The sequence below is a fragment of the Gallinula chloropus genome (genome assembly GCF_964237585.1).
Source record: "Gallinula chloropus genome assembly, chromosome: 4".
NCBI classification, from domain to species: Eukaryota; Metazoa; Chordata; class Aves; order Gruiformes; family Rallidae; genus Gallinula; species Gallinula chloropus.
In genome coordinates, this window is record NC_140088.1 from 67400264 (window position 1) to 67427909 (window position 27646).

At 42.1% G+C, this 27646-nt stretch overlaps 1 protein-coding gene across 1 annotated transcript; it reads right to left on the bottom strand.

The window, feature by feature from the left end:
* Positions 1 to 1721: 1721 nt before the first annotated feature.
* Positions 1722 to 26848, bottom strand: HPGDS (hematopoietic prostaglandin D synthase). Its single transcript, XM_084263920.1, has 6 exons — positions 26803 to 26848; positions 16050 to 16191; positions 8316 to 8408; positions 5856 to 5965; positions 2528 to 2626; positions 1722 to 2139 (listed from the first exon to the last, which is right to left on the bottom strand). Exons 2-6 carry the CDS (start codon positions 16180 to 16182, stop codon positions 1975 to 1977), a joined length of 600 nt encoding a protein of 199 aa, XP_084120046.1. The 5' UTR covers positions 16183 to 16191; positions 26803 to 26848; the 3' UTR covers positions 1722 to 1974.
* Between the last annotated feature and the right edge of the window lie 798 nt (positions 26849 to 27646).

Here is a 27646-nt window from a genome sequence, read left to right on the forward strand (position 1 = left end):
CTTTTCTATTGGTGACTATCACAGTCAGAAGGCAATAGATTGCATCTTTTGAAGGAACTTAAAAGCAATTTCATATGAAGAGTAGGGAAGGGAAGCTGTTGCCCATGGTTGCTCAGCGGTCTCCAGATAGTGATTAGTCAATTAGGTGGTCTGTGGTTTGGTGGTTTTGGTTAATGACTGTGTATGATTTCTACTGATGAAAAATGAAAATTTAAAAATATTTTGTGTTTGAACTCAACTTTACTTGGCATTGTTGCTTCATGTTCCAAAATCCACAGCTGAAATACAGTCAAGAAATACTTCATTATAAAGGGAAAAGGGTAAGAATCAGTTTGTCTACCATGCATCTTCAATTCCACTGCTTTGTTAGACTAAATAGTCAGAATTAACAGACAAGCGCAAGCATTTAATGCTGCAGTTAACTAGCTTGTTTCTGTTGAGCATGATCCTAGCCCAGCTCTTGGCCTGTTGTGTTTGCTGGTGTCCTCACCTGCTTGCTTCAGATGTGAAATGAAAAGAAATGGCAGCGTGGTTTGTGTGGTGGTTTGTATGTGAGTGTGGTCAGCTAACAGAGTCTGGCTGAGCAGTGGTTACACCTTAAACAATCATATCCCTACACCTCTTGGGTCAGTATCTGTCTTTAAGTGCTACAAAGCTCATATATTTGTTTCTGCTTCATTTTTTCTTTTAATTGTAACTGTTTCTGCTATCTTTAGTGTTAAGAGATTGTAGAATCACCATCCTTGGAGATACTCAAAAGCTCTCTGGACACAGACTTGGACAGCTGGCTCTAGGTGGTCCTGCTTGAGCAGGGCATTTGGACTAGATGATGCCCAGAGGTCCCTTCAACCTCACCCATTCTGTGTCTTGGGGCAGGGAATATTGCAACTTTCTGAAGAAGGAAAAAAATCCGTAATGAGCTAGAACAAAAGGTGCAAGGAATTGCAGGGGAGGTGGAGATGCCATATGGGAGTGACCAAAAGGTTTGATGACTTCAATTTCAGTTCTGCTAATAGCTGGTTTGTCCCTGCACTGTTAGCCATTGGATGGCATCACTCATGATTCACTGAAATAATACTTAGAGTGGGAGGTAGAAGCAAGTGTGAAGGGAAGTACTTTCCCCACAGTGGCTGTTTTCAGCCCAGAGGATTGCCCAAATTTGTTGCGGTTTTGTCTGCTTACACCACGCAGTGGAGACCTCTTGCAAACACTTGTCTCCCCTTGAGTTTGTGTAAACCGCTTGCATCTACAGCCATCCACGTTGCCAGGACTTCCACCAACCTTCCTCCCCAGTGTTGGAAAAGTGAGCTGTTAATTCATTTGTTCTAAACCTGATTTCCTCTGCTGCTGCCCCTGCCCTCCCCCAGTTTGTGTCTTCTAGTTACTGGTGGAGATACTGAGCATGTGCTGTGCTTGAGGAGAACTAGTGCTGGTGTGGGTACCAGCTCGGCTGGGCAGCTGGTGTTTCTTTGGGGGTCTTTCCCTGTGGTTTTTTTTTAGTGTTATTTTTCTTTGCAGAGGCACAGCATAAGCTGTAAGAAGCTAAAGAAAGTACTGAAGAAGCTTGAAGTTTGACTAAGTGGGTCTTTTCCATCCTCTCTGTGAAGTTGCCTGCCTTCCTCCAGATGGAAGGTCTACAATAGACAAAGTATTGTTGAGATTGCATGTCTCCAGGAAGGTTAATTCATCTCTCCTCCCTTTGACAGCCCACAGGACACAAATTGGGTTGAGCAAGCACTTTATTAGTAGTGGGGGACGAGTGGGTAATGTGGCTGCAGCCACATCTCTCAGGCTCTATGTTACAAAATCAGCTTTTTAGATACTCTCATATAAATTGATACAAGTGGTAGATTTTGATTTGGTATAGCATACCCATCTGAGGTTAATTGAAATGGTTCTAAAATTAATAACTTAGGGCAATTGTCGTGTAGAAAACTAATGATACATTTGTTCCTTCCAGTGTGAGCGAGTGATCTACATTACAGTCTTCGGTCTTTTCTGGATCCAGGCTGCAATAGCTGGAAGTGCTTGCACTCTGTCTCTGAGAGCCAAGAGCCTGGGGTATTTGTCTGCCAGGTCAGGTTTACAGGACAGAAGTGTCGTACTGCACACATCCCAGTAGAAATCGGCCCACGTTACCTGGAGGAAATGGGAGAGAAAGCAGTAAATGTTGGTTGGTAATACCCAAAGCTGGCACCACGAACGTTCTCAGCAAACTGCAGAAATTAAATACTAATTGGTCTATTTTCTGTAAGCTTTTTTTAGGCTTATAATTACAGAATTAGTAATTAGGCTGCAATGCAGGCTTGACTCAAAAATTGGTTAAATAAAGCCCTTGCTACAAATATGGCTTTAAAATAGTAACTTTTCCCATTGAGACTGTGCTGCAGAAGACTGAATTAATTTCCAAGTAGTTTGGGGGTTTTGTTGGGGTTGTTTTGTTTTGGTGTTTGGTTTTTTGTTGTGTTTTTTTTTTGTTTTGTTTTGACAACCTGATAGGAATGGGAGAAAGAAAAATTATACTTACAGACTTCCCTACCAGCCAGTTGTTATCCCCTAAGAAAGTATCCAGATCTTTCAGTAGCTCAGGTGCTTTGTTGGTGAGGATATCATCAAATGCTCGTTTCTGAAGGAAGAACAAAACACAAGGATACACACCAATATGCAAGCAGGAGAACTGAATTTTGGGTGTTTTCTTACTTGTGAAAAAGCTGAGATTTGAAATAGGTGACAGCAAAATAACCCAAACTTCAGAGTCTCTTTAGAAATAAGAATGTGGTAACATCCCAGTCAGGATTAATAGAACAAACAGCAATTACTTCAGGCGAGTAAAGCAAAGCTGAGGTAACTGACCTTGGTATACTCAAAGGAGCACTACAGGATTTAGGTAAGCTGGGGTGGGGTAGACCCGAAGTAGCATAGATGCCCAAAACATAGCATCTCAGTAGCCTTGAGAGTTTCTGGATGCTGAAGCACGATGTGTGGAGTGATGTGGTTCACTTACCTGTACTAACAGCCAACCCAGCTGCAAGACCAGGGCCTTGCCATAGATTTGGGAAGAATCCATCTATAAAACATTTTCCCATTGTCTCATTTTGAATGTTATGTTTTCCAGTGGTCTTAGTGGGTCTCCAATTTCCAGAATGCCTTACATTGGGTCTTTCTGTGCTGTCAGTTTATTTCCTTGCCAGTTTTTCTTGTGAAGGATGTGGAACCTAGGTTTTGCACTTGTGCTGGGTTTATCTTTGCATGTTTATGTTGGCAGGTTTGTCTCCACAGCAATGAGACTGGAGTAGTTAACATGTGTTTTTGAAGGCTGAAGTCTGCCTGAGCCTTAGTATCTGTGTTATTGGATGAAGGCTGAGGTTTTGTACAAGGAGGGTTCTCTGCTAGCTGTTCCCCATAGCAGAAAGTTTTCAAGCCGCTTTTAAAGGGTTAGAGGTTTCCTTTGGAGAAGAGGACACTGGTTTTCTCACCTGCCTGGAAAGCAACTGAGATTGCAGTGTTGTGATACTCTGGTCTGACCCAGGTGGCCCAGTTTATACAGTTAATGTGATTGGGGAAACATACTCAGGTGTGGTTAAATAAGCACTGCTATGGAGGAATGGAATTATTTCAGCAACTTTGAAATTCAGGTGAAAGAAAAAAGAATGAACAAGAGCAAGCAGCTTAAGTAGTCCCAATAATTGCAGGCTGAAATAAACCAATGTTTTCGCAGATGTGTTCAAAGATTGGACATAATTTTCTGCTGTCTGTGAACAGCTTAGTAGCTGAATGTTGTGACTGCAAGTCCCAGCCAGATGTCTGCAGTCCAGAAAGTTCATATTTGTACCCTGTGCTGTAGCACTGCCTTTTTTTCAGGTAAGTTGCCCAGCCTTTCTGCAGGGAAAGAAAACCTGTAAGCTGTTGTGTAGTCACAATGGTGTAATGATCTCCAATTACAAAAGTAGACAGTCAACCTGTGAAGCTGGAGTGGATATGATCAGGATCTACCTTTTGGTGCAGTATGACCTACTTGCCTCAGCCCTGGAGCTCCCCAGAAATGTGACAAAGCTGTTGAAATGCCATCAGTTTTTTGTTTGGTTGGTTTTTTTGGCTGTGGAGAGGGGAGGAATGGTGAAGGGGAGAGTCTGTTCCAGGCATGGGGGAAGCTTCCATGGGCAGCTTCATTTACGGCTACCCAGCTGGTAGCAAAGAGCTTGGTGTGACATTTGCTACCAGCTGGGTGGTGTAATGCACCCTTCTCTGGGGGATGCGTGTTCCTAAGATCACTTGTGAGGCCCGGGGAAGTTTTCTGACTTTGCTGCGTGTAAAGTAACAAAGTCTGGCCTTATGAGACCATGACACGGCTCTTCTACCACAAGGTGGTGGCAGCGGACCCAGGAGGAGAGAGGGAGGACAGCTAATAGCGAGAAAAATGTGAAGAGGTTCCGGGAAAGCAAGTTTTGCGATTTTCCTTTCCCCCAAGACATCCCCTTGCATGCGTCTGTGCATACAAGCATGTGAGGGTTGCCTCTGAACTCTCTTCCCTTTTAAATTAATCACTAGTGACACGATGCGGGCCCTTATTTTGCAGAAGTGCTTGAGTACGAGCTGGGACACACGTAGGTGGTGGTGTGGGAGCTTCCGTGTACGGGAGCAGCAGCACTTGGCAGTCGTGCTGCTTCTGCACTACCGTGTTAGCAATAGCAGGGCTGTTCCCTAATGACTAAAAATCATGAATCAGCCTCCCCTCCCCAAATTAGGAAACTTTGGGAAAGCACTGGAAGATTAATGTAGGTTTCTGATTCCTAAAACCTCCTAACAGGACTTCAGAGTTTCCCCTGTAAGATTTCAGAGCACTTTCATGTAATTTCATCCATTGTTGGTTTTGGGCAACATAACATCTTGTACTCTGTGGTTCCTGTAATAAGATGCCCTAATTGATCTGAAATGTTCTCTCTCAATCAGTGGAAAGCGGCTGAGCTCGTAGTTAATAGTGAGACCGCGTTCCTAAAAGGGTCAGCTCATCTGCTTGGGTCAGAGCTGCATGGAGACATTGTGAGGCTGGAGTAAGATCATCTATCGCCCTCTTCTCCCAGCAGCTAATGTGCATGCTTGCCTTTGGGGTTCTGGTGAGAGGGGCTGAACTAATGCCTAAGAAAAAGCCAACCCCAAATGCTGTAGGACTTGTCTGTAGCTGGGTGCTGCAGTGGCCATGGCAGCGTGTTAGCCTGGTGTAGGCATCTGCGGAAGGAGCGGGGAGGCCTGAGGTGGGGCCGCAGTGACAGTGAGGGATGTGCTCCCTTACCTCTTTAGCATCCTGTGCTGTCTTACACCTCTCCAGTAACTGAAAAGCATTTGTCCCTGACAGCTGATGTTACTGAAGACTGATATGTGTTAAAACCAAGAAGAAATTCAGATACAGAGGTGCAAAAAGAAGATGGAGTGGGGATGTTAATCTTGTTGAACTGGCAGAAGGAGAAAAGTGGGAGCTATCTTGCTGTGAGAATTCAAGAGGTATTGCTCAGTGTCAACTGGGGTTGAAGCATCCTGTCGTTCACCTTTGAAGAGCAGTTTGATGTATGTACATCTGACTTCCTTGATTCAAGGTCAACTAGTGAGGGGTGTCTCAAGAAGGCCTTGTTATTTCCACCAAGGGTGAAAAAAGATCTGGTGAAGGAGGGCGTGGGAAGAAGCAGGGCACCTTGGCTGGATTAACTTTGAGGAAGGACAACTGAGCTCCTCCAGCTCAGCTTTCCTGATCTGAGGTGATGGACCCAGGGGTTGGCACATGGCAGTTTCTCCAGAGGAGATGCTCAGATAGAGAGTCAGAGCTTATGTGCTATCTTGGTTTAAATTAGTGATTGTCTTACTCTCACGTCCTGGTTTTTCTCTGCCCAAGGGAACAGCGTCATGAAATCATCTATGGTGTCCACAATGGCATCAGCTAGTGCCTGTTCCACGGGAGTCTGACCTGCCAGACCTGTGGGAAGCAAGCATATGCAGGGAACTTAGAGACAGCATCAGCAGGAATTTTTGATATGGTTTGTTTATTTCCCCTCCACCCTCCTCCAGCCTCACCCAGCCAGCCGAAGTAGTGACTTGTTCTTTCCATTACCTGAGCCCCCAGCCTGACTACTTGACTACTGCTTTTTTAATCCCTCTCTCTGCTTTCCACCACCCTAACATGTTCGGTAAGGATCAGCACTAATTCCTTTCTGTCCATCTTTCCCTATCCCAGCTTTTCCATCTTGTGGCCTTTCTATCATGATCAACACAAGCTCCATCAGTGTTTTTGTGAAAGTCTGATTCTCTTTCTTTCTAATCTGCCCACTAGGAACCATGTCATGATGTACTGCTTGCTTTTGAGCACATCAGGAACTGAAGCCAAACTTTGTCACGTTTACAAATCCGCTTGCTTCTGCTGTAGTCCTGTGGCTTGCCCACATTAATGCTACCGCTTTTCTCCCTTTCATTTCACAGACCTGTGTTCATGCTTTCACCTCAGAGCAAGTTCAGGTCATCCTTCTCTTCCCCTCTGTTAAACCTCACCTAGAAGCTCTGTGTTTCCCGTAAACCATACGCCCTCCCTCTGCCAAGTCATCTCCCTTACCGAAACTTCATGCTTTGAAGGTGAGGGGTGCGCCTCTCATTCTAGGATTAAGGTTTTGAGCCTTTGGTAGAGTTGCTGGTGACAGGCACCTAAAAATGCTATTTCTTAATTTGAAAGGATTAACGACAGGTATGTGGATTTAATGGCAGAACTAGCAAGTTTTGACCATGAAGTTGAATGGATTATTTTTTTTCTGCCCTTCTAGGTGTGCTCTTTTCCCTGCTGTAGCTTACAGCATGAAAAACACTGAAAGGACAACTGCTGGGCCTGAGGGTACTGCAGAACCCTAACTTTTGTGGCTCCTGCAAGCTGGCAGGAAAGTTGTTGAGGGAATGTCGAAGTCAGAACTTCAGGCTGGAAAAGGAGCACAGCCCCAGATCAGCTTCTCAGTAGGAGACTGGGAGGGAGGCATCTTGGGTGGCAGGCAGCACTTCTCATGGTCTTTCACTAACAGATAGGTGCTCAGCATTCTCTTCCCTTGCAAGCAGTAGATTGTATCAAGGATGGAGGAAACTGGCAGGAGCACTGTAATGCAGATGTGCTTAGAAAGGCTTGCTAGTGCCTTGACAAATAATGCTCTACACGTCTGCCTGTTTACTCATTGGAAAATGTGAGATATTTTGAAATGTAGATTACATCTCTCTACTCAGGAGTGTTTTAAAAAAAAGGGGCAGGTTAGTATTCTCTTCCCATATGAGTGATGTCACCCTCTGATCTGTCTGCCATTAAAAAAAAAGGGGCAGGTTAGTATTCTCTTCCCATATGAGTGATGTCACCCTCTGATCTGTCTGCCAGCAAGGAACTGTTGCCTAAATCTGCTTCACAGTGCTCTGCCTGCCATGAAAATCTCTAAACACCCTTCTCCTGGTCATCTCTCTGGTTTGTCTGGCGGCTCAAAGTTTAGCTCTGGGGGATACTGCCCTAAGAACCTTCAGGAAACTACAGGTAGCACTTGGTTGTGCAGCGACAGGTCAATATAAAGTTTATTGGCTGAAGAAGTCGGACTAAACCCCAGGTATTGTATGCAGAGGAGAAACTCAAACAGATGTAAGGGGGGATTGTTTCTGAAGTTTCCTTTTGGCATACACACAGTGCAAATACGGAGCTCAGCCACTTTAGCTCTGAAGGTAAAGCATTTCACACTCTGGGTTGTTAGTGCCTCTTTTTTGTCTGGGCTTTTTTTTTTTTTTTCACTTTGTATCACAACTGAGTGACTCTAAACTCTCGTACAGCATCCTTGCAGATGTGTCCTGCTCTGTCCCTTCTTTTTGATCTCAAAACCGAAGGAGCTGTAGCCTGACATCTCATCAGGATTGCCACAGCAGCCCTGACCCAGTGAGCAAAACTGGCACCAAATTGCAGCAAGGAAGGCTGCTGAACCTGGGTGTGCCTCCACTTAGTACTCCTCTGGGATTTTCAAGCCATCCCTCTGTGAGCAGCACCTCTAATAGCATCCTGTGTGGTACCCTGTGTTTCTGTGCTCAGCACTTGGTGCTGGCAGCGAACTGCAGATGCAGTGAGAGGCTGGGAATTCTTAGCTGCTTGTGCCTGGGAAAACCCAGCTGTCGCTGTTGCAGTGCTGGTGGTGTTGGCTTCAGCTTGGTTGTGCTTGCCAAGCTGTTAGGTTGCTTCTGGCTTTGCTGTGGTAGGATGTATTTTTCCTGAGCATTAAAAGTTGGTCTCTCTAAACAGAGCAAGAAAATAGTCAAATAGGTGTTACCTGATTCTCTGGCAAGGTATCTTGCTATTGCCAAGCTCTGGTGAATGATGACTCCATCTACTTCCAGAATGGGGACTTTGCCAAATGGGATAGCTGGGAGGAGAAAGAAAAAAATACCCCAAAAGTCAAATCATAGCCCTTAACAGTGGGAGTTGCACTTTAACAGTTGTACTTCTAGCACTCAGCAGGTATGCATTGTCACAGCACTTAACATTCTCACAGTATTTCTTACTACTTTTTTTTTTTTTTAAGGTAGGGATATAGCCAGATCCGACTGCAATAAGGTAGAAGCAAGCTTAGAAACCAGGCATTGCATTTTGTGTATTTCCTGTTTCCCAGCCTTATGCTGTAGAAGCTGAATGTGCTCCTACATATCCTGAATTCTTATGCAGGGAAGCTTTTAAGTAGAATATTTTTTTTTCTTATTTTCCTTTCCTGCTTTCTCCTCCACAAGAGAGTGAGAGCCAAGGTTAGGGAAAGTACTACTGAAGATTTTGTAGTGCAGGATCGACCTGAGATATGACATAAAAGACTGGGTAAAGACTACAAAGGTGCTTTTCCACTTGTTTTAAATTCATAAACAGTAATTCAGAGTAGTTGTATTTCAGAACTTTCATTGTGACAAGATGTTTTGCTTGATGGTCATCACTGAGACACACAGCATTCACACTGAAACACAAATGCTAAGGAGATACTCAAATTTACTTGGCTTGCATTCAAAGAAAAAAATAAAATCATTCAGTCATGGGGAAGAAGCCTCCAGACTTTAAGCACAGGAGAAGACAAACTAAGCAGGCATTGTGGTTATCTGTAAGAGTTTGAGATGAGAAATCAGTGTTATTTTTCCATCATTAATTTAGTAGCATAATGCATGTGAAAACTGCCACATTTTGGAGATTCTGGCATGATACCAAATGGGGCTGGAACCCTGGAGTAAATCTTAAACTGGGAAAAACTCTGGCATTTAGGGTGGTGAGAATCTGTTCGTGGGAAGCTGGTGCTGTTTACTGGAGGAATCTTAAATCTGTATTTCAAATTACACAGTTTCATTAACTCCAAGTATGTGATTACAAATGCTGGTCATAGCCCAAAGCTTTGAACCTGATTTTAATGTGGATTATGCTTGGTGTACATAAAATCTATGCCTGTCTTAAGTCTGTCTTGTGATATAAAAAAAGCAGTGGCAGAAAAGTGAGAATGTTGGGTATTGGAAGCAGGCAAGCAAGGTGCTTTCAGTGCCAGGAGAACTGTTTATAGGACTCCTGGAATACTACTTCTGTTCTGCAAGGTTGTTTTACTTCTTAATGCAATGAGAAAAACAATGAAACTTGATGCATTTATGACCAGTTTATCAAAGCAGTGTCATCAAGGATGCAGTAAGTGATGAAGGCTGCCACGTAGCTTTCTATGGCTTAGCATGGAGTATGAGAATCACATTAGGTACAAGAACTTAGGTGTCAAATCTGTATCTGCAAAATGAATTTGGCAGCTGCACAAGGCATCCAGGACTCTGTGCATTCTTCTCTGCATCTGAACATATTATTGATGATACCTTCCCTGCCCCCACCACCCCCAATCCAAGTTCAGCATACTGTGAGGCCAGTATAAGTTTTGGTGCTGATAACTAGCAGAAGCGAGAGCTCAAAGATTGCTGGAGGCAAGGTGATCAGAGTTTGACAAATGACTCCGATGTGGCCTCTAGACACCTTGCCTGTAGCCTATTTTTTGAAGCCTATCAAAAACCACAGCCAGGCCATCTACTGAGGGGCTCCAAACCACAGCATAAAACCATCTGTCTGTGCCTGAATTTAGGCAGCGCTACCCTTAGACTCACGGATACTGGCTTTGGTGGCTTGCTTTGAGCCTCCTGTGGTACTTTTGGCTGTAGCTTGGTTCATCAACAACACATGTTCAAGGAACCTCTGGGGGGGGTGGTGGTGTCCAAATGTGCTGTGCATATAAGCATTGTATTAAAACAGTTAAATTTTACATGGTTTTGAGGAAAGGCATGATTTGCATGACTGCAGATGAGAAAAGCATGTAGGTCAGTTCCTGGCAGGCTCCTACATTAGATGAGCAAGTGAAAGTCATGGCATCTGAAGCCAAAGTGTGAGAGGGATCTCATTTGGCTAGAATGAGGGTTGTGGGGGAAAATCATGAAACAGGGTGAATCAGAGGACCATGATGAACAGTTAAGAGTGCCTACTGGAAGGACGTGCATGTCACTTCGTTAGTCTTTCTTTAACCTTGGTTGGTTAGGGTGCTGCTGAGTGCTTTTGTCTGTTCATACCCTTGTGTATCCATATGGATGTCCTTTCCATGTTTTTCAAAACAATGTTTTCTTGCAAAGTTTCTGACTCCCACTTGAGCAAATAGAAGGAAAACCAGAAGAATTTGCTGCTGTCATCATACAAACAGCGTCATTTCTCAGGCATGCACAAAATATGACCTTTCCCCTTTAGTTTCCACTTGCTTTGCTGCTCATCTGAAGTTTGTGCTGATTTCCAGATCTACAATGAACAACTCACAGAAAAGAGGAACAGCATCTTAAAAAGCGTGCTGTTTGGATAAGCAAACTTGTAATTTACTTATTTAGGTGGAACTTTATTGAGCCAATTTCTGCTTATCCTATTACACTGGCTGTTCATTGCTTTTAGTATTGCATGCTGGAATGACATCTGCACAGAATTTACACATTTCCTGAAGAAAACCTTGACAGACGGTGAGTGTGAAGTAATGGGACAGATCTACAGTCACTTTTCTCATTTTAGGAAGAGCTTACTGAAGTGTCTGTGAGGTGTTCAGGAGTAAGATGAATTCCTCTTTATGCATGCTTTAATTTTGGTTGGTTTTTCTGACTAGAACTGTGATGTTCATATAGTCTCTGCTGGATACTAAGCAGGGAAGATGAGGCATGATGCATATTAAAAGCAAGGACATCTGTATAAATTGTTTCTGTCCCACAAAGTCCCCAATGACTGTGATAACTCTTCCCATTCTGGCATGTCTGTAGTTTCTCACCAGTGTTCAGAACTTCTTTTTGACTATGAGCTCCTTGCTTGGCCTCCTGAGCGTGACCCAGTGGATTGTGCCCATCTAGACCTGTTTGTCAAGGGAGAAGAAGCAGCATGGAGTGGAACACAGGTGTGCCTAAGCCTGGCAGCTAGGCTGCTTGGCCCCTGGTGTGGAGAAACCAGAGCTTAGCACGGTGCTGTGCTTCTTCCCCAGGCAGTGAGGAGCCTCTATACAAGTACAGTTTTTAATTTTGTCCTTCCCTTAGCTCTTTCTTCCTTTCCCACTCATCATTTCTTCATTATTCTTCTCATCAACATCTTTGTTCTTTCCTCCCTGTATCCAGACTTTTCTCCCAGATGTGATGTCAGGTTCCCCTATTGTCTGTGACCTGTGCTCCTGAGTTCCTCTTCTTTCCTGTGCTTCCTTCTGTCTGTATTGAAATTGTCTGTTGCCTTCATGCTAAACACCCTGCCTCTAAGTATTTGAATGTTGCTCAAAACCTGAATAATTAAAAGTTTTGCTAGAAGGCATCTTAGATTGATGGCAGAGTAAGGCAGCTGGATTGGTCAAAGATGGGGGAAAACAAATGGAACAGCCATGCTTCTTACTACAGTAAGAAGTTCTCTTTGGCCTTCAAAACTAACTGTAACTGCTTTTCCTTTCTATCAATATTTAAATTGGATCATGAGAAACAAATACATGAAATACTTTACATTTCCCAATAAGAAGTATATGAAAGATTTATTTTATGTAAGGCTGGGAGAGGAACTGGAGGAATTTAGAATCCACATCTTCTAGAAAGGGATGACTAAGATTGTACTCTGCTCTAACCTCATCCCAGCATTAGTGCTGTATCTATTACAACACCTATTGTGCTTTGCAGTGATTGTTAAGCCCTACATTTTAGCCAAAGATAGTTATTTACGCATCTTAGCTAGAGCTACCTGGCAACAGGTCACTTAAGAAACAGCACAACTGCTCCCTTGAGGAACTCTTGTCTGCTGCCAGGTATCTCTGGAGACTTATCTATTACGTTAGAAGTATTTCAGTGCAATAATTAGTCTGTCAAGTTTCCTGAGGACCTTTCAAGCACTATTCCGCCTCTCCTAAACAGTTTACAGGACATTTACAGCAGTCAGTGCAATGAAAACATCCTTTGCTATGATGATGAAGTCCATGTAATTGCCATTGCTTCAGATTCCCAGAAGAACAAAAGCTGCCACTGCATGCTAACCTAATATCTCCAGGGGATGGTAACTTTATGTGTTGTTACAGTAGATTTTCTGCTATATTATGACTTGCATCAGTGCAATGATGCTTTTTGTGAGGAGCTATTCTGTGGCAGTACGGATCTCGAATGAATCTATTACATGATAGTGTACACATCTCAAATTGACTACAGTTTAAAAGGTGGTGTGGTGATGTCAAAGTCTGCTCCAAAGGAAACGTAAAGTGTGAGTTTGCTTATTTAAGTAATCATTGACTTTATATAGAGAAAGGGTCATGCAAAGCTTCTAGTCGATATTTGTATTTGAAGATTCTGTGCTGAAGATAGGCAACACTGATACTGACATAGTAGCTTGTTTAAGATTGCTTGTATTATAAAATATTATAATCTACAATCCTTGCCTGAAATTTGCAACAGCAAAATTTACTAAAAATGATCTGGTTAGTGACAGAAGGGGAAAAAAGAAATGTTGAAATATTCTGAAATTAAAATTTCTATATATAAACCAAATGACCTAAGTTTTGGTTGTGCCTCCCTCTTGTACAAAATAAAAGGACCACTTAGCTGTAAACAAAATCAAGTGAGACTGTTTCTAGAAGCAAGGAGTTACTTGCTTGCCTGAAGGACTGTTAAGATGACAGCTCGATTGAAGAAACCACATGAAAAATGTCAAAACAAACAACAAAAAACATCACACTCTTCAGTCTAGGTCAAAATTAAACTTGCAGCAGCTGTGAGCTTTCTTTCTAAATGTTCTTGCTGCACGTTAATCTTAATCCACACATTTTCTGTTTTCCCATCAGTTTTGCAAGAGAACTATGTCTCTTAATATACTTAAGAATGACTGTATTTTCTGGTTTACATGGTATGATGATTTGGCTGGGAGTTTGTTTTTTGTTGTGAAACTTTAATTTCATGAAAGTTGATGAGGCAAAGATACCCATCCTCTCTGCAGCCACTTGACTCCTGGTGCTCCTAGGCAAACTTGAATTTTATGTTTGTTCCCTCAGCAGTTCAAGAATCATGAAGTGCTCTCCTTGTCCAAACTTCTTCCCTAAGTATGTTTTACTTCATTTCAGTATACTTGACATTTTCAAAAAGAGGGACATTACGTTGTACTCACAGGCTCTGCAGTCAAAACTGCTTTCAGATCTTTCGTAGGCAAGTGCGTAAATGCAACCATGGTGTACACAAGTGTGCATAATGTCATTAGTTTAATTAACTGGACCAATTTTAATTATTTTGGTGGGTTGTAAAATAAGCAGTGTACCAAATGTCTGTTGCATTAACTGCAGTTACATGAAATGCAGCTGTAATTCCCCTTATCATTGCTCAACACTTACCACCCTTTGGTTTTCACCAGGATGAGACTGACTGGAATCTTCTAGTTTGTTTCTGTTCTTTTTGACCCACACCCAATCCAGGCAAAATGGCCAGGGTGGGGGTGTGTGGGGGAAATCCTGAGCTTCCTAAGAAAGATCTGAATACAGAGGAAGACTGACAGTGATGTGGAATAACTTTCATCTTAGCAAACTATACCTTTGTATGCGCAAGGGGTTGGATGGATCTCCTCATTTCATATTTACTGTTGAAAACAGTAACAGCTGAATTTCATTTCTTTCTGGCAAGGACCCTGTTCCCTGAGGACTGGTGCTTTTCCCTCTTCAGTCTCCACCTCCATAGAGGGACCGGAGGCATGATTTGCAAACCCAGCATAGCAGAGAAGGCAAGTGCTTTGTTTTCCTTATGGTGAATGGTGCCTCCCTGCTGCATGCAATACTGTTGTAGTGTTGAGGCACACAAACCCTGTGACAACCTTGTCCCTGGCGAGGAGGTGACCATGTCTTATGTTGATTGGTGGCCTGCAAAGTCAGCACTTTGGTACCTGGAAGCAGATTGGAGCAGCGGCTGTTTGTCCTTCTGTACAGTGTGAGGCTGTTTACCACAAAGCCCTGCTGCTATTTATTTAGAGCTTTGCTGAATGATTTGCCTGTGGGAGGTTATTTTGTCTGGAACTACCGAGTAACATTGCTTCACGAAGGTGGAGGAGAAAGGTAGTCATCAGTTACTTGATCTTCAGGCAATTTCCTTAGCAGCATTATATTGTTGTGCATACAAACAACATACTTCTACTGCTGTTTTAGTTGATGAACCTCATAATTTGCATACTGTTTACAATGCAGATGCCACTGGTGCAAATTCCATTGTCAAACTGATGCTTGAGCTAGAATTCAAGGAGCCTTCCAGAAGCAAAAGTAGTTTTTTGCATCATTTCAGACACCCATCTGAGTATTTCTTTGTTGGGGCATGTTTTTCCTGGTCAAATAGCACAATATGTTCCAGTTCCCATTCACTGGATGACTGGAAGTATGCTGTCCACAGAAGCCTGAAATTCAAATAACTCCTAGGCCAGCATAATTTTTGCACAGATGATTTCACATATCTGAGAGCAGCAGCTCCCACGTCTTACTAAACTTCTTAACTGCTTTGGAATTTCATGAAGGGATCAAACAGAGTAGTGGCTGCTATGAAAGACCATTTGCAGAGAATATGAAAATCTTAATTAAAACTTGGTAAACCTGCTGATGATCTTTTCACATCACAGAAAAAGAAGCAAAGATGTCTAAAGATTATGTGACTTGGCCAACATTGGTTAATGCAGCAGACACAGCTACTTTATGGCTTTGGGTTTCTAGGTGAAAGCCTACCAAGAAACATCAATCACTTTGTGCATTACTTGTGCGTTGTCCCCAACTTAAAGGGATTAACCTTAATTCTGGATGTGAGAAGTGTCATAGCCCATGTGGCAAATCACAGGCCAAATCCACGAAATTAAGACATTGGCATCTCTGATTTCATAGCCCTAGTCTCCAAAACGCAAAATCTGTTTTCTTTGAGCGAAGGTTAATTTAATGAGCAGTGGCTTTAATAGCTGGAAAACCATTACTTTTACCTAAAAATCATGAAGTGGAGCATTACAGCTGGCAGAGGAGTCTCTGAAGGGCTGTAGGGCTAGTCTTAGGAACAGGGATATTCTAGCACCAATTTTGACCCTTTCTTTTCATTTTTTTTTTGTCTTTTTTTTTCATTGCCTTCCACCTCTAAAGACCTTTGTTGTTGCAAAGAAGTGCCCTTCTTGTTCCAATTTGGGTTTCTAAAAGCATGGTGCAGGCCACGGTGCAGTCTTTGAGACCAAAATCCTCCCAAGAAGCTGGCAACATGAGCACACATATGGTCAGCTTTAGGCAAAGGCTGAACGGAACCGATAAGGAGTAAAAGCCCAGCTGCATGACAGCAGGTAAGTAATTTTAGACTATCTGAAGATTTGGATCCAAACTTCCATAAGATCATCACGTGTGGCATTTTGGCCATCAAGGCAATAAAATTCCTATAGGCTTCATTAAAGCCAGGAATTAAATGTGTTTCTTGTCATGAAACATGCAGCTACCTCCTCAATTGCTTTGCTTTAGATACAACATCCTGCTACTTACTTGGTTTGATTTTGGGCCAGTCTGCTGCTTCTATCCTGTGGTCTTCATACTTCTTGCCCGAATAGGCAAAGATGTAACGGCTGATTTCTGCTCGCCCTCGCAGATTGAAATAGGTCAGCTTGTACTGTGGCATGTTGGTTCCCTGGAAGGGAAAACATTGTGTTGCTTAAGAGACGAGTAACTCAACTCCTTTTTTACAAAAAAAGCACCACATGCACGTTTTGAAACACATGCTTGTACAATGCAAAGGACATATTACACTAAGCCACGATGTGTTGTACTTTGCAATCATTGCATTAGTCACACTTTTTTCTTTGTGTCTGTATTTCTTAACCACAGCATTCAGACGTGGACAATGACAGTTAAACCGGCAGTTTCTCCTTGTGTATCTGGGGAAAGACAGCTTCAGATTTATTTTTTTTTTTATTATTATTCTTTTCATACACGTATAGAGCTTTCAGCATTCAGTTACTTTTGTTGTGACTCCAAACTCAGGTCATTTTTATAAAGCTTTTTTAAGAGTTCAGATCTAGAACTGTACGCAGTAACAGAGGATAGGTGCTGTCTTGAGCAGGGATTTTGTTCAAGCCTGCCTTGCTCAGCCTCTCTTGCTTATGGAGGCCTCCGTCCAAGACTAAATCATGAGAACTGCAAAACTGTTGTGATTCTTGTCATTAATTATTGCCCTAGTTGCATAGACAATCAACCAAGTTATTTTAGAAAGAAAATCTGCTATGGAAACCAGTCTACATGGTTGTTTTGAGAAATCATTATCATATCCTCAGATTCTTGTACAGAAGCCAAAAGAAAACTCAAAATTACTTTGTTACGTTTTCGTGTAAATTTTGATTTCCCCCCTCTTCTGTTTCCTTGATTCTCACTTTACAATTTTTTTAGTCAGGTAAAAACTACTGCATTTGGAGAGGATGCAATGTTGAATGTACAAAACACAGAGTTCTGCTCCCTTCTTTAGGGGTGTCTGCAGAGCTTTTTTCCTAAACATCAATAGAGGTTCCAGTGCTGTGGACTTTTTACACCACTCACACATGGCTCCAGTATCTTGGCTACCTCTAACCTGCCTTAGTGGAAAGCACTTGACAGCTGGAACGAATTTAAGAGAAGAAGAATAGAAGATTTTAAGGTACAGTCACAAGGAAGGCAGAGGGCAGCTGTATATAGAGTGGGCTGGTGGTGAGTGAAGCATTACGCTTCTGGTGACAAGTATTTTGAAAGAGTCAAATTCTTACTGAGGAAGAACTTTATATACAAAGACATGTATAATCAGGAATAGTGAGATGATGTAAAGAAAAGGGAATTTTGACTGGCTATCAGGAAGTCTTTTGGGCTGTTGTAGACTGTGGAATATTTTGGTCTGTCAAGGAAGCAGTGGAAACTGTTGTTTGAAATGTCTAAAGCAAAGCTAAACAAATTTCAGGTGAATACCCTTTAAGGAGGCATCAAATATATGCAGTTCTGTTGCATGTTGAAACCTATGATTTTTTTTCTTTCCATCTATGAATTTAAAAAAAAAAGTAATCCAACCCCACAAGGAGTTTACCAAAACCATTTGAGCTTTTAAAAGCCTCTATAGCCTGATTGTAACCATGTTTTTGTAAACATTTGTTGGGTTTGGTTTTTGTTTGTATTCATTGTGACATGCTCAGGAGTAGCATTTCCTGAACAATTCCACGTAGGTTTCTAAAGGAAAGATGTGGTTGTGTTAGCTTTTCCCAAATGTACAATGACTGTTCTCAGGTTTTCTCCTTATCCTCCTTTACCCCATTCTCCCAGTGTGTTTTCTAAAGAAGCCAGAACATAAGGAAAAAGTTTTAAAAATTATTTTAAATGCCACAAATTATTAAATTATTGAAAATTCTCAATTCTAGGGAAAAAGGTCTATTTTGGGTCTTTGAGTTTGTGCTTACGTTTTTATTGGGGGGGACAGGGCACTCTTTAAAACTATTTAAAATTATTATTTTATATTTTTAGGTTTAGTCATGGCTTAAAAGCAGAGGAATACATTGTTGCTTAGAGAATCCTACTGCCCCAACTTCAACCATTTAGCCATCTGCTTAGTGCTGCTAAATCTGTCTGGTGAGCTCACTGGAAAGCCAAGTATGTAAAAATGCAGGAGGAGGCCAATTTACCTTCGACCAATAAATCTGCCAGCTGAAGAGGGGGGGTTCAGTTTCTAAAGCCATGAATACATGGCTGGGTCCCACCTGTACGCCCTTAAATTGTCAGTACTTGCCTTACAGTCCAATGCCTTCCATTGACAGTCAGTACATGACAAAGCTTCAGCCCCAGTTTTATCACATGCAACTTTCAAAGCAGTGAACTTGACTAGTCTGAATTGACTATTAAATTAGCTTTAATTCTTTAAGGTTGTTGACCCACTTAGCTGATTTTCTAGCTTTTTTCTGCAGCTCTGTTAAAGCCAGATTAACTGGCGTTAACATACCTTTAAACAAAAGATTAGTTGATCTCATGATTAAATTAAAATTTCTGGAGCCACTTGGTGACAAAGTCAAATGGAAAATCTGAAAGCAGTTCAAAAGTGTGTGAAAGTAGCATCAACCTTCTGGGTAACTTATGGGTCAGAATTCTGGAAGCTACAAGTATTTCAGACACTTTAGGCCAGATTTCAAATAATTTAAAACTGTCTTTATGGAGATACTGTATTACCTGATGAATTTGGGATGCTTTTATACTACTTGAAGCAGGATCAAGCAATTGATTTGAAAACTTCGGGCAAGATGAGAGTGAAAAAGCAGAGCCCAGGAAGGAATAATCATCATGCCCTGAGAACTAAAATGCAAAACACTTTTTTTTTTTTTTATGCAATACTTCTACTGGATAACAGATGGATTATGCACATGTCCCTGCTCTGCTTTAAAGGGTAAACTACAATTACTCCACCTACATTTTGCCTGCGCAAGGTGAGTTTCAGGTTTGGGGCCTGTGCTGCCTCTGCCAGCTAGATGTGCAGTCCCGCGCACTCAGCCTGTGCCTTTGCCTCCTGGAAGTCAGTGACAGACTTTGTAGAGGAACAGTGTTTCATCTCTGTTTTGGAACATCCAGTCCTCAAAGTGATACGAAAAAATATTCCTCAGGCCAGTAACAGGCACAGAAACCAGGATGCTCAGTATGTGAATTCGGAACAAATGAAAACAAAAGGCAGCATTTTATTTAACTCGTTTCGATAAGGTTACTCCTATTTGGGGTGTCAGGCAGCAGAAAGCTCTTCCCTGGTCGGGGGTGGGAAGGCGGAGAAACCACCTGAGTTGAGCTATTTCTTCACATCCTTCCAAAGTCTGACAAGGGACCTCATGGTAATAAGCCCTCTCTAATTGTGTTTTAAGGGGTTCCTTGCCTTAATGTTACATCATTATAGAGGATTTAGAAAAGCCCAACTATTCCCTACAGCAAGCAAGACCTGTATGTTTAAGGTTCATCTGGGCGTTTCTAAAAATCTGGGACTCGAACAGTCTGCCTGGAAGAAATGATGCACTATGCTGTATGAATATTTCTTTAACATGAGGGTTCTTCTTGGATTTTGGAGTCACTTACGGAAAGCACTGCAGGTAGCACTTGATGCAATGTTGCCCCAGGCATGGACCTCCCAAAAAGGGGGAACTGAAGGTCTTGGTTGCAACCAGACAAAGATTTGGTCCTTGAGGGAGCTACATCTCATTTTTCTATGGTAATACAACTGAGGCCTGTGTCTCTGAACTCATGGCCTGTGATCAGCCATTGTGAGAGCAGGCTGGACCTCAGGATCTCCTGGAGGAAAGCCACTGTTTACTGAGAAGAGAATGTGCTGCCATGTATGATGAGGTAGGCAAAAAAGTCCCTCTGAGGACTAGTGAGTGATGATTTTGTCAATGGATACCTGTCTCTATTATAAGATTAAGCTGTTATATCAGTTCCGAGTGTTTGGGTTGATGGAGCTGATATTATACATTCCATTTTCATAATGTAATTACAGCAACAAATCAGCTCCCCCTCACATAAACCCACAGATATCTTTCTGTCAAGAAGCATCTTGCTTAATGAAGTGTGAAACAGCTAGTACCCATTCTAAGTAGTAATCTAACCACAGCTGAAAAGCTTGGTGGGCATTTTTCTTTCTGTTTGTCCTTTATGCTGCTTTTAAAATAGTTCCTATTTCTTTACAAGGTGTTTCTACAAAGTAGACCTGGAAATTAGAGGAGTAGGTTTGAAATAGCAGCGTGCCCAACAGACTAATTTGTGTATCCTACTGAGATGGAAGTAGCACTGCAATTTCAGGCAATTCATATGTTTACACATGTTTTCTGTGATGTCCTAGATGCACCATGTCACATACACAGCTTGAAGTTCTTGTAACCACTATCAGCCGAACACTAATGCTAACACTGGGATTTCAGGGAGAAAACTACTCCTCCTCTTCGTTACTCGCAGTCACGGGGCCCAGTAGTGCTAAAATCAGGCAGGAAACTCAGATTAGAAAGGGAAAGGAGAGAAGCTGACTGGGTCTATGGGCTTTTTTCTTTGTATATCATAGAATCACAGAATGGTTTGGGTTAGAAAGGACATAAAAGACCATTCAGTTTCAAACCCCTTGCTATGGACAGGGACAATCTAGACCAGGTTGCCCAAAGCCCCATCCAACCTGGCCTTGAACACTGCAAGAGAGGGGGCTGTGCTAGTGCCTCACCACCCTCACAGTAAAGAATTTCTTTCTAATAGCTAACTTAAATCTACCCCCTTTCAGCTTATTGACATCACCGCTTGTCCTATCACTCCATGCCCTTGTAAACAGTCGCTCTCCATCCTTTCCTGCAGGCCCCTTTGGGTACTGGAAAGCTGCTCTGAGGTCTCCCCGGAGCCTTCTCTTCTCCAGGCTGAACAAGCCCAAGTTTCTCACCCTGTCTTCATAGGAGAGGTGCTCCAGACAGAAGAGTCTTTACACATTAAAGGTGGGTTTTTTCCTTAGGCTGTTATGCTGAGAGTGAACCCTTTGGGGATGGAGGGAGTTGTGTTACTCAGTGGAGTACAAAGAAAGATCTTTAACTAGGAAAGAGAGTTACTCTGCTTCATTTCACCTGAGAAACATGAGGAACATAAAGTTTGGTTTTGCCTGTCTTGCTTATTGTCCTTCTCAGGTATGTGAATTCCTCATCACTGTAGTAGGAGAACAGAGTATTAAAGCAGCTTTTTTCTACTCAATTTTAAAATAATGTTTCCCTGTCCAAATGAGTCTTCCTGCCTTAACTTTTTAAACTTTCAGCTCTCAGTGAAAAGAACCAGAGACACAAGATTTAAACAGCTTTTGAGAAGGCAAGTAAAGAAAAGCGTTCACAGCTATAACTTCACAAAATTCACCTTGCTATTTTAGCAAGGTAGGAAAAAATCCATGTCCAGTATGTAACCAACCTAACATAACAGTCAGAAAGGTTTGGGGAAGGGTGTGCTTTGTTACCATCTCCTGATTGAGCAACAGGTGAAAGTGCAGGAGCCAACTGGAAAGCAGCCCAGGTTTGGTTGCTAAAGGAATGCCCTAGAATTTTTTTTTTCCCCTTGGATAAAAAATGACTCAACGTAAAGTCTCTCTGTGTTTATATTTTGTGTCTAAAGTCAGAGATGAAGTTACAAACACAAATGGCAAGCTATTGGTCTTTTTTAGAGAGAAAAAGAGTTTGTTGGTGAGGAATCCATCCATTCCAGCAAGAACCAGCCATAGGGTGGTTCCTGTGGTCCCCTCCTGACTCCCTGCTTCTGGGAAAGGCTGGGGACTCTGCCTGGTGAAGGGACTGGCTTCATCCAAGCTGTTTATCCCAGGTAACACTAGGATAAACTTTTGCCTTTTCCTGGAAAAAAAAATGAGGGGTACAGTGGGTATGTTACATGATTCACTCTCTCAATGAGGAAATTTATGACTTTCAGAAACAGGGAATTGAAGATTTGGGATTGTCCTCTCTTATTGCACAGCAAAAAGGAAAAATGCTTATTTTCTCTTGAGCATAAACTTCTGCTTTTAGCATGGAATCAAAAACATTAGAGGTTTAGGAGATATTTTAAGCCTTTGGGAAAGAAAAAAAAAACCAAACCAGTAGTGATTTTGTAGGTTTGTGATTTTTATGTCAAAATTATTTTTTATTCTTTTTTAGAAAAGCAAATAAGAAAATTACAATTTCTATCCCTCTTTTGGGGAGGAAGATTGGGCATTACTGACAGATTAAAGGGAGACTGCAAATCTTCCAATGGAATATTTCCACAGCAGAGAAAAAAATTAAAAGATTTAAGTAATTCTACCTCATTTCTGTCAGCTTTCAGTCTGATACAAACTCTCATTCAGAAAGGTGATGATCTCTCTTCCTGCTCTACCCCAATTATAGAAAATAAACATTTATATTTGATCCCTTCTTTTTCTATGCCAGAGAGCAAGCTGGACATTGGAGAGAAAAGAGGAAAAATATCTGCACACTCTTTTCTGTTTGCTACACAAATAATCTGAAGGAAATGCTTATGAACTTTGATGTAGGGTTGAGTTTTGAAAAAACTAATCTCAATTGTAATGGTCATGGTCTCATACTTCTTAGTATGATTTTCAAGATGAGATATAGGCATGTGTCAAAGGACTTTTTTTGGGAGGATGGGGTGAATTGTATGTTTGGTGTGTCTTTACCCATTTTGCAACCTGTGATGGAAAATAGTCTCCTAAAATGAGAAGCTTTTAAGGCATTGCTGTGGGATTACTGAGGAATACTAACGATATGAATATGTTAAGAGACCTGATAAATTAAGATCTGCTGTGTGAGCAAGGGATTTTTAGAGAAGATCTGTTAATGTGCAGGTTCAAAAAGGAGGCTGTAGCAGTTAATCTGCTGAAGGAAACTCCAGGCTTGGTTAGCTGATGTAGGAAATTAGAGCTCTAGCAAAAATCCTTCAAGAACACAAGGGAAAAAACCCACATCTTGATCAAAGAGGAGGATTAGAAACATATTTTTTCTGAGAGGTTTTTTTTTTTGAAGGTGAGAGTTCAACATGGCTGGAAAGGGAATGTGTTGTCATATTCCTGACTGAAGGAGACTGTTGCTGAAGTAGAACACCAGGGTCCACTGTGTTTCTCCAAGCTGACTTTGTAGTTTCTGCTCTTTGTGTGACTGGCCCTCAGGAAACTCCACTCAAACTGGTAAGCATTTGAGTATTTGAAGTTCATCACATTCATTTTAACTGAAATGAATGAGGAGGCGCTTACATGTCAGCAGGTACAAGGAAGCAGGGAGGCATTGACAGACAGGCCTTCACTGGGCTGCCTTGGCAACCTACCACTCCTTTGGCCTTGTGTGCCAGTCTCTTCCATCTGGCACCCAAGCAAATGCGATGACTTTGCCTTCTCTCTGATTCTCAGCATTTTGATTTGAAGCTACTTGGCACCAGTTTTACATAAATAACTTTTAAAACTGTTTTGTTCAGCCTCCCAAGCAGTAATGAACTTCACATTAATAACTTGCACACCTGAGACCATGAAACACTTGAATCGCAAGATGAGAGATCTTAAGAAAGATGCAGACTAAAGTTAGGATAATTCCTTTTATTTCCTCATCAGATGTTTTAAGAATTCCCTGAAGCATTTTGTAGTAGAACAAAACCCTAAATAATGCTAATTCTTCCCAACACCAGTTATTCCTGTACAATTCGTGTCTTGCCTCTCTCTCTGAAGTGCTCAGATAAATCAGTACCCACAATATCCCTACAAAGCAGAGGGTGCAGTTGTGAGTCACATTGATGGTTGTTAAGTGGTTCAGTCAGATCTCCAAAGGCAGTGTCTGTTTTTGCCAAGATGATTTTGTGTCCGTTTCCTGAACTCTCAAGCTTGTCCAGCATAGTAATATGTATAACAACTGTCTTGGCCACTGAACATCTTTCCTTGGATGTGAAAAAATGAGCTTTTTTCCTATCCCAGCCACATGTGTATCTGTCAAGAGTGAGCATGAATGCCAAATCCTTCCCCCTGTTAGTCTAAACTACTTTGCTCTTGAACTGTTGCATGATGTGAATGTGCTGCACAACTTGTCAAAAAAATAAACAAAATCATAGTCATGAAAGAAAAAGATTTAGGTAGGGTTTTTTCAGCACAATGTATGTTCCCTGTAGCTGGTATGGTGAGACCAGGCAAGATACAAAACTCACTTTGCAGAGTTCTCCAGCATCGCCCATGAGGTTTCCTGGTCACAAACTCTTAGTGTCCTCCTGCTCAGCCCTGGAATGCATACCACCCTGCCCAGAGGCACTAGTGCAGTGAACTCAGCCACAAATCTCATTTTCAGATACTTTGAAATTAGTTTCACAGCCAGAATGAGCGTGAGGAGACCCAAGACCTTGGTAAAGTGCTCTTTGGACATTGCCAGTCTTCTCAAGAGGACCAGTGCTAGCAAGTGTGGACCTATAGCCCTGAGTAGCACCTGGCCAGAAGCCTGGGGACTGCCTACTTTTAACCGTAAGTGGTAAATATCCAAGACCCCATGTGGTATGGTTGCAAGCTGCTTGGTATGTAAAACCCTAACCTAACCCCTACGTGTTCCTGAGCAGCAGCTTGCAGCTGAGTTCACCTTTGTTCACGGAAACACCAGGCAGAGTCTGGCTGTGGGGCAGTGCCCATTGCTGCAGGTTCCCTGCTCTGGAACAACAACAAATGCTCCTTTACCTCAGGCATAGTGTTAGAGACGGGTGTCCCACATTTGTTCTTGTCAAACAACACTAAAGAAAGATGGCAAGACAAATCAAGCGATCCTTTCTGTATGTCTTTGTCTTCCTTCTCCATTTGCCATCTGCTACCCACATTCAAAGCGTAGGGGTGTGTGTCTGGTATCACTGAATGTCCTTGTCTTTGCTCCTCTCCCATTTCATGTTTGTGCTTTCATGGAGTCATGTCAGCGATGTTTTTAGATACCTTTAAAGAGGGGAAAAATAAAGCTCCCCCCTGCCCCTCCCCACTTCTGACTAACTGGCAAAAGGATGAAAAAGTCACATGTTTGAGATTTGCAGCATCCATGGTAAGACTTCAGGGGATGTGGCTAAGCACAGCTTTTAGTGGCATGGCATGCCACTTGCTAATCAAATGCCAGCGATATGTCAGTGACCCCTAGGCAGGGTAATTACTTGCCCATAAGATTTTAATCAAAGTATTTTGAGAGTGAATACTGCCTTCAATTACTTCTGCTTTCTAACTGCTCAGAAGAAGGCTGCATGCGGCAGGCAGCAACCAGAGATCTTAAGAGCAAGCCCGTAGAGCAGCAGAGTATGTTTGTCAGAGGCACAGAAGTGTGCTGCACTGAGGATGGCTGGGTGACGTCCTTGTGTGTGTACAAACCCTGAACTCTAAGAATTACTGTGTGTATATTTTCAGTTTAAAATCTGGAGAGCTTCTGTCTTTGTTTTTATCCAAATAGATTTGATTGTGTCTCTGGGTTTACATGCGTCTGTGGCAGGGAGTAATTTACACTATGTATGCATTTTTTAGGGAGAGGTGGATTCTATTTTGGATTAAAGAAAACAAAAGAATAAACAAAAGTAAACGTACAAAAGATCTCTATACCTAACTTTTTTTTTTGCTTTACCAGAATTACAACTTCAAGATAAAAGTACCAGTGGTTACAAACAGTTCTAAGGAGCACAGAAGTCCAGGAAAAGTACTTTATAGATATGTTTTCTTTCCTTAGCTTGAAATGAGCAGTGAAAAAGGACGACTTTTAACAGAGGAAATGTGTGTAGGAGGATTATGCACAGAGGCAAATAACGGCAGTTAAAATTTAAAGAAAAAAAAATCCTGATCAGCTATTCAGACTATCATTTTTGAAGTAAAAGACAAAAATCAACAGTAGGAAAACCCAAACCTGTGAATTCTGAAAACTGGTGTAAGGGGAAGCACATGCAGGAGGCTTTCCTCTTAGAGCAACAACAGTGGGAACTGGTACAAGAGTTTGTTAATCCAGCAGGCAGGAATTTGGAAAACGGACAGAACAGTTCACCAAAATGACCTGGAGGAATTGTTTGGTGCCGCTTAATATTCATCTAATTCCTTCACCATTAGCCTAGATTTGGTTTGGTTATGTAAGAGAAGGATTTAAGTCAGCCTTTGTACCTAACAGAACATTGCTTTGAAATGGCTTTTCACTCACTGGCACCTCCCTGCAGAATGCCAGGAGCTTCCCCACACCAACTTTTTGCTGCTATGCTGATGAGGTTGTCTTTCCTGGAAAGTGCCTCTGACACATAGCCAAGTAGCTGGGTCCTGATAGCGTCAGGCACTGACGAGAAACGGGGAATTGCTGTAGCAACCAGCTAGCGATCCCCTGCTTTGTCTTTAGAAAAGCTGCTGGGAATTTCTGAAGCCAGATTGCAGCAGTGCATGTGATTGCACAGCTGTCTTAAATGCAGCAGACAGCTTAAAGATGCAGCTTGTAGGTAGCAAAAGAGGTATCTAGATGGACTACTTGAGTTACACTTGCAGCCTCTGTGTAGAGCTCGTGGTTATCCCTCGCTATGCCAGTAGCACTGATCAGAGATTCACATCGAATAAACCAAACAGAACTCTCAAAGCAAAGCACTCTCAGTACTCGCTCGACATGTGGCATGATTTGATGAGACTAACCCCCATGCAGCTGGTACAACGGCAGCCCTAGGGAGGGCAGAACAGGATTAGAAGAAGAAAGGGGGAAGAGAAGAGCCAGACCCTGGCAGTAAGCAAAGCCGAAACAGAACTCACTCTGGCACAGCGACACGTAGTCCCTTCTTCCTCAGTGCACAGGAGTCCCTCTGAGTGCTGGCCTCAGTGGAAAAGGCTCATATAAAGTGTTTATTAATATGCAAACCACTCCCCATGACAAGTATGCCATCATGACTCTCTCTCTCTCCCTCTCTCTCTCTCTCTCTCTCCCTCTCCCTCTCCTCCCCCAGACACACACAAAACAAATGCATCGCTCGCTCAGATAACAAGCATGACTTTTTTTGGACTAGCATGATGAATTAGGTACTGGAGGTGTTCAGCTTGTGTTAATGGGCAAGAAATGCTTTAAATTACCCCTTTAAAAGACCCAGATAAATAAATAAATAAATAAATAAATGGCCTGGGGAGTTGCGTCAGGATATGGGTGTTCGTTTTAGATGTAAAAAAATGTGTAGCAAGTGTAGAAACATCTGTCTTAGATTATTTCTAACTCATGTGAAGTCTTCTGGTATCTGATGTAATTTTAGAATATTCTAAATGGCTGCAATGTCATTAAAACAAAGGAGCTAGAAATAAAGGCAGGCAAAAAAATAAAATAGAACTTCCAGGCCTTTGTCATACGGAACAAAATGATTTATGGTGACAGTTTGGAGTGAGGTTTTTTTGCTGTTATCAGTGAAGAAGGAATCAAGCACACTCTGTCCATGAGTAATGCACATTAGTGCTTGGAGCTCTGTGATGTTACTGCTGCTCACCACTTGTGCCATTCTGCATTTTTTGTTTGTTTTTTCTTTTACCAGCTCCTCTGTACTTTGATCTCAACAGAGTCTGCTCAATATTGCTGTGCTTTGCTTTTCTCTTTGTGTGCAGCAGTGCTGGAGCA

What these genes read in the sequence shown, in the direction of transcription:
- HPGDS (XM_084263920.1), bottom strand. Translation starts at nt 16,182, where the DNA reads ATGCCACAGTACAAGCTGACCTATTTCAATCTGCGAGGGCGAGCAGAA. An exon ending in AGAAAAACCAGGACGTGAGA is followed by an intron (nt 2,627 to 5,855) that starts GTAAGACAATCA and finishes TTCTTCCTTCAG; the next exon opens with AAACGAGCATTTGATGATAT. An exon ending in ACTGGCTGGTAGGGAAGTCT is followed by an intron (nt 2,140 to 2,527) that starts GTAAGTATAATT and finishes CATTTCCTCCAG; the next exon opens with GTAACGTGGGCCGATTTCTA.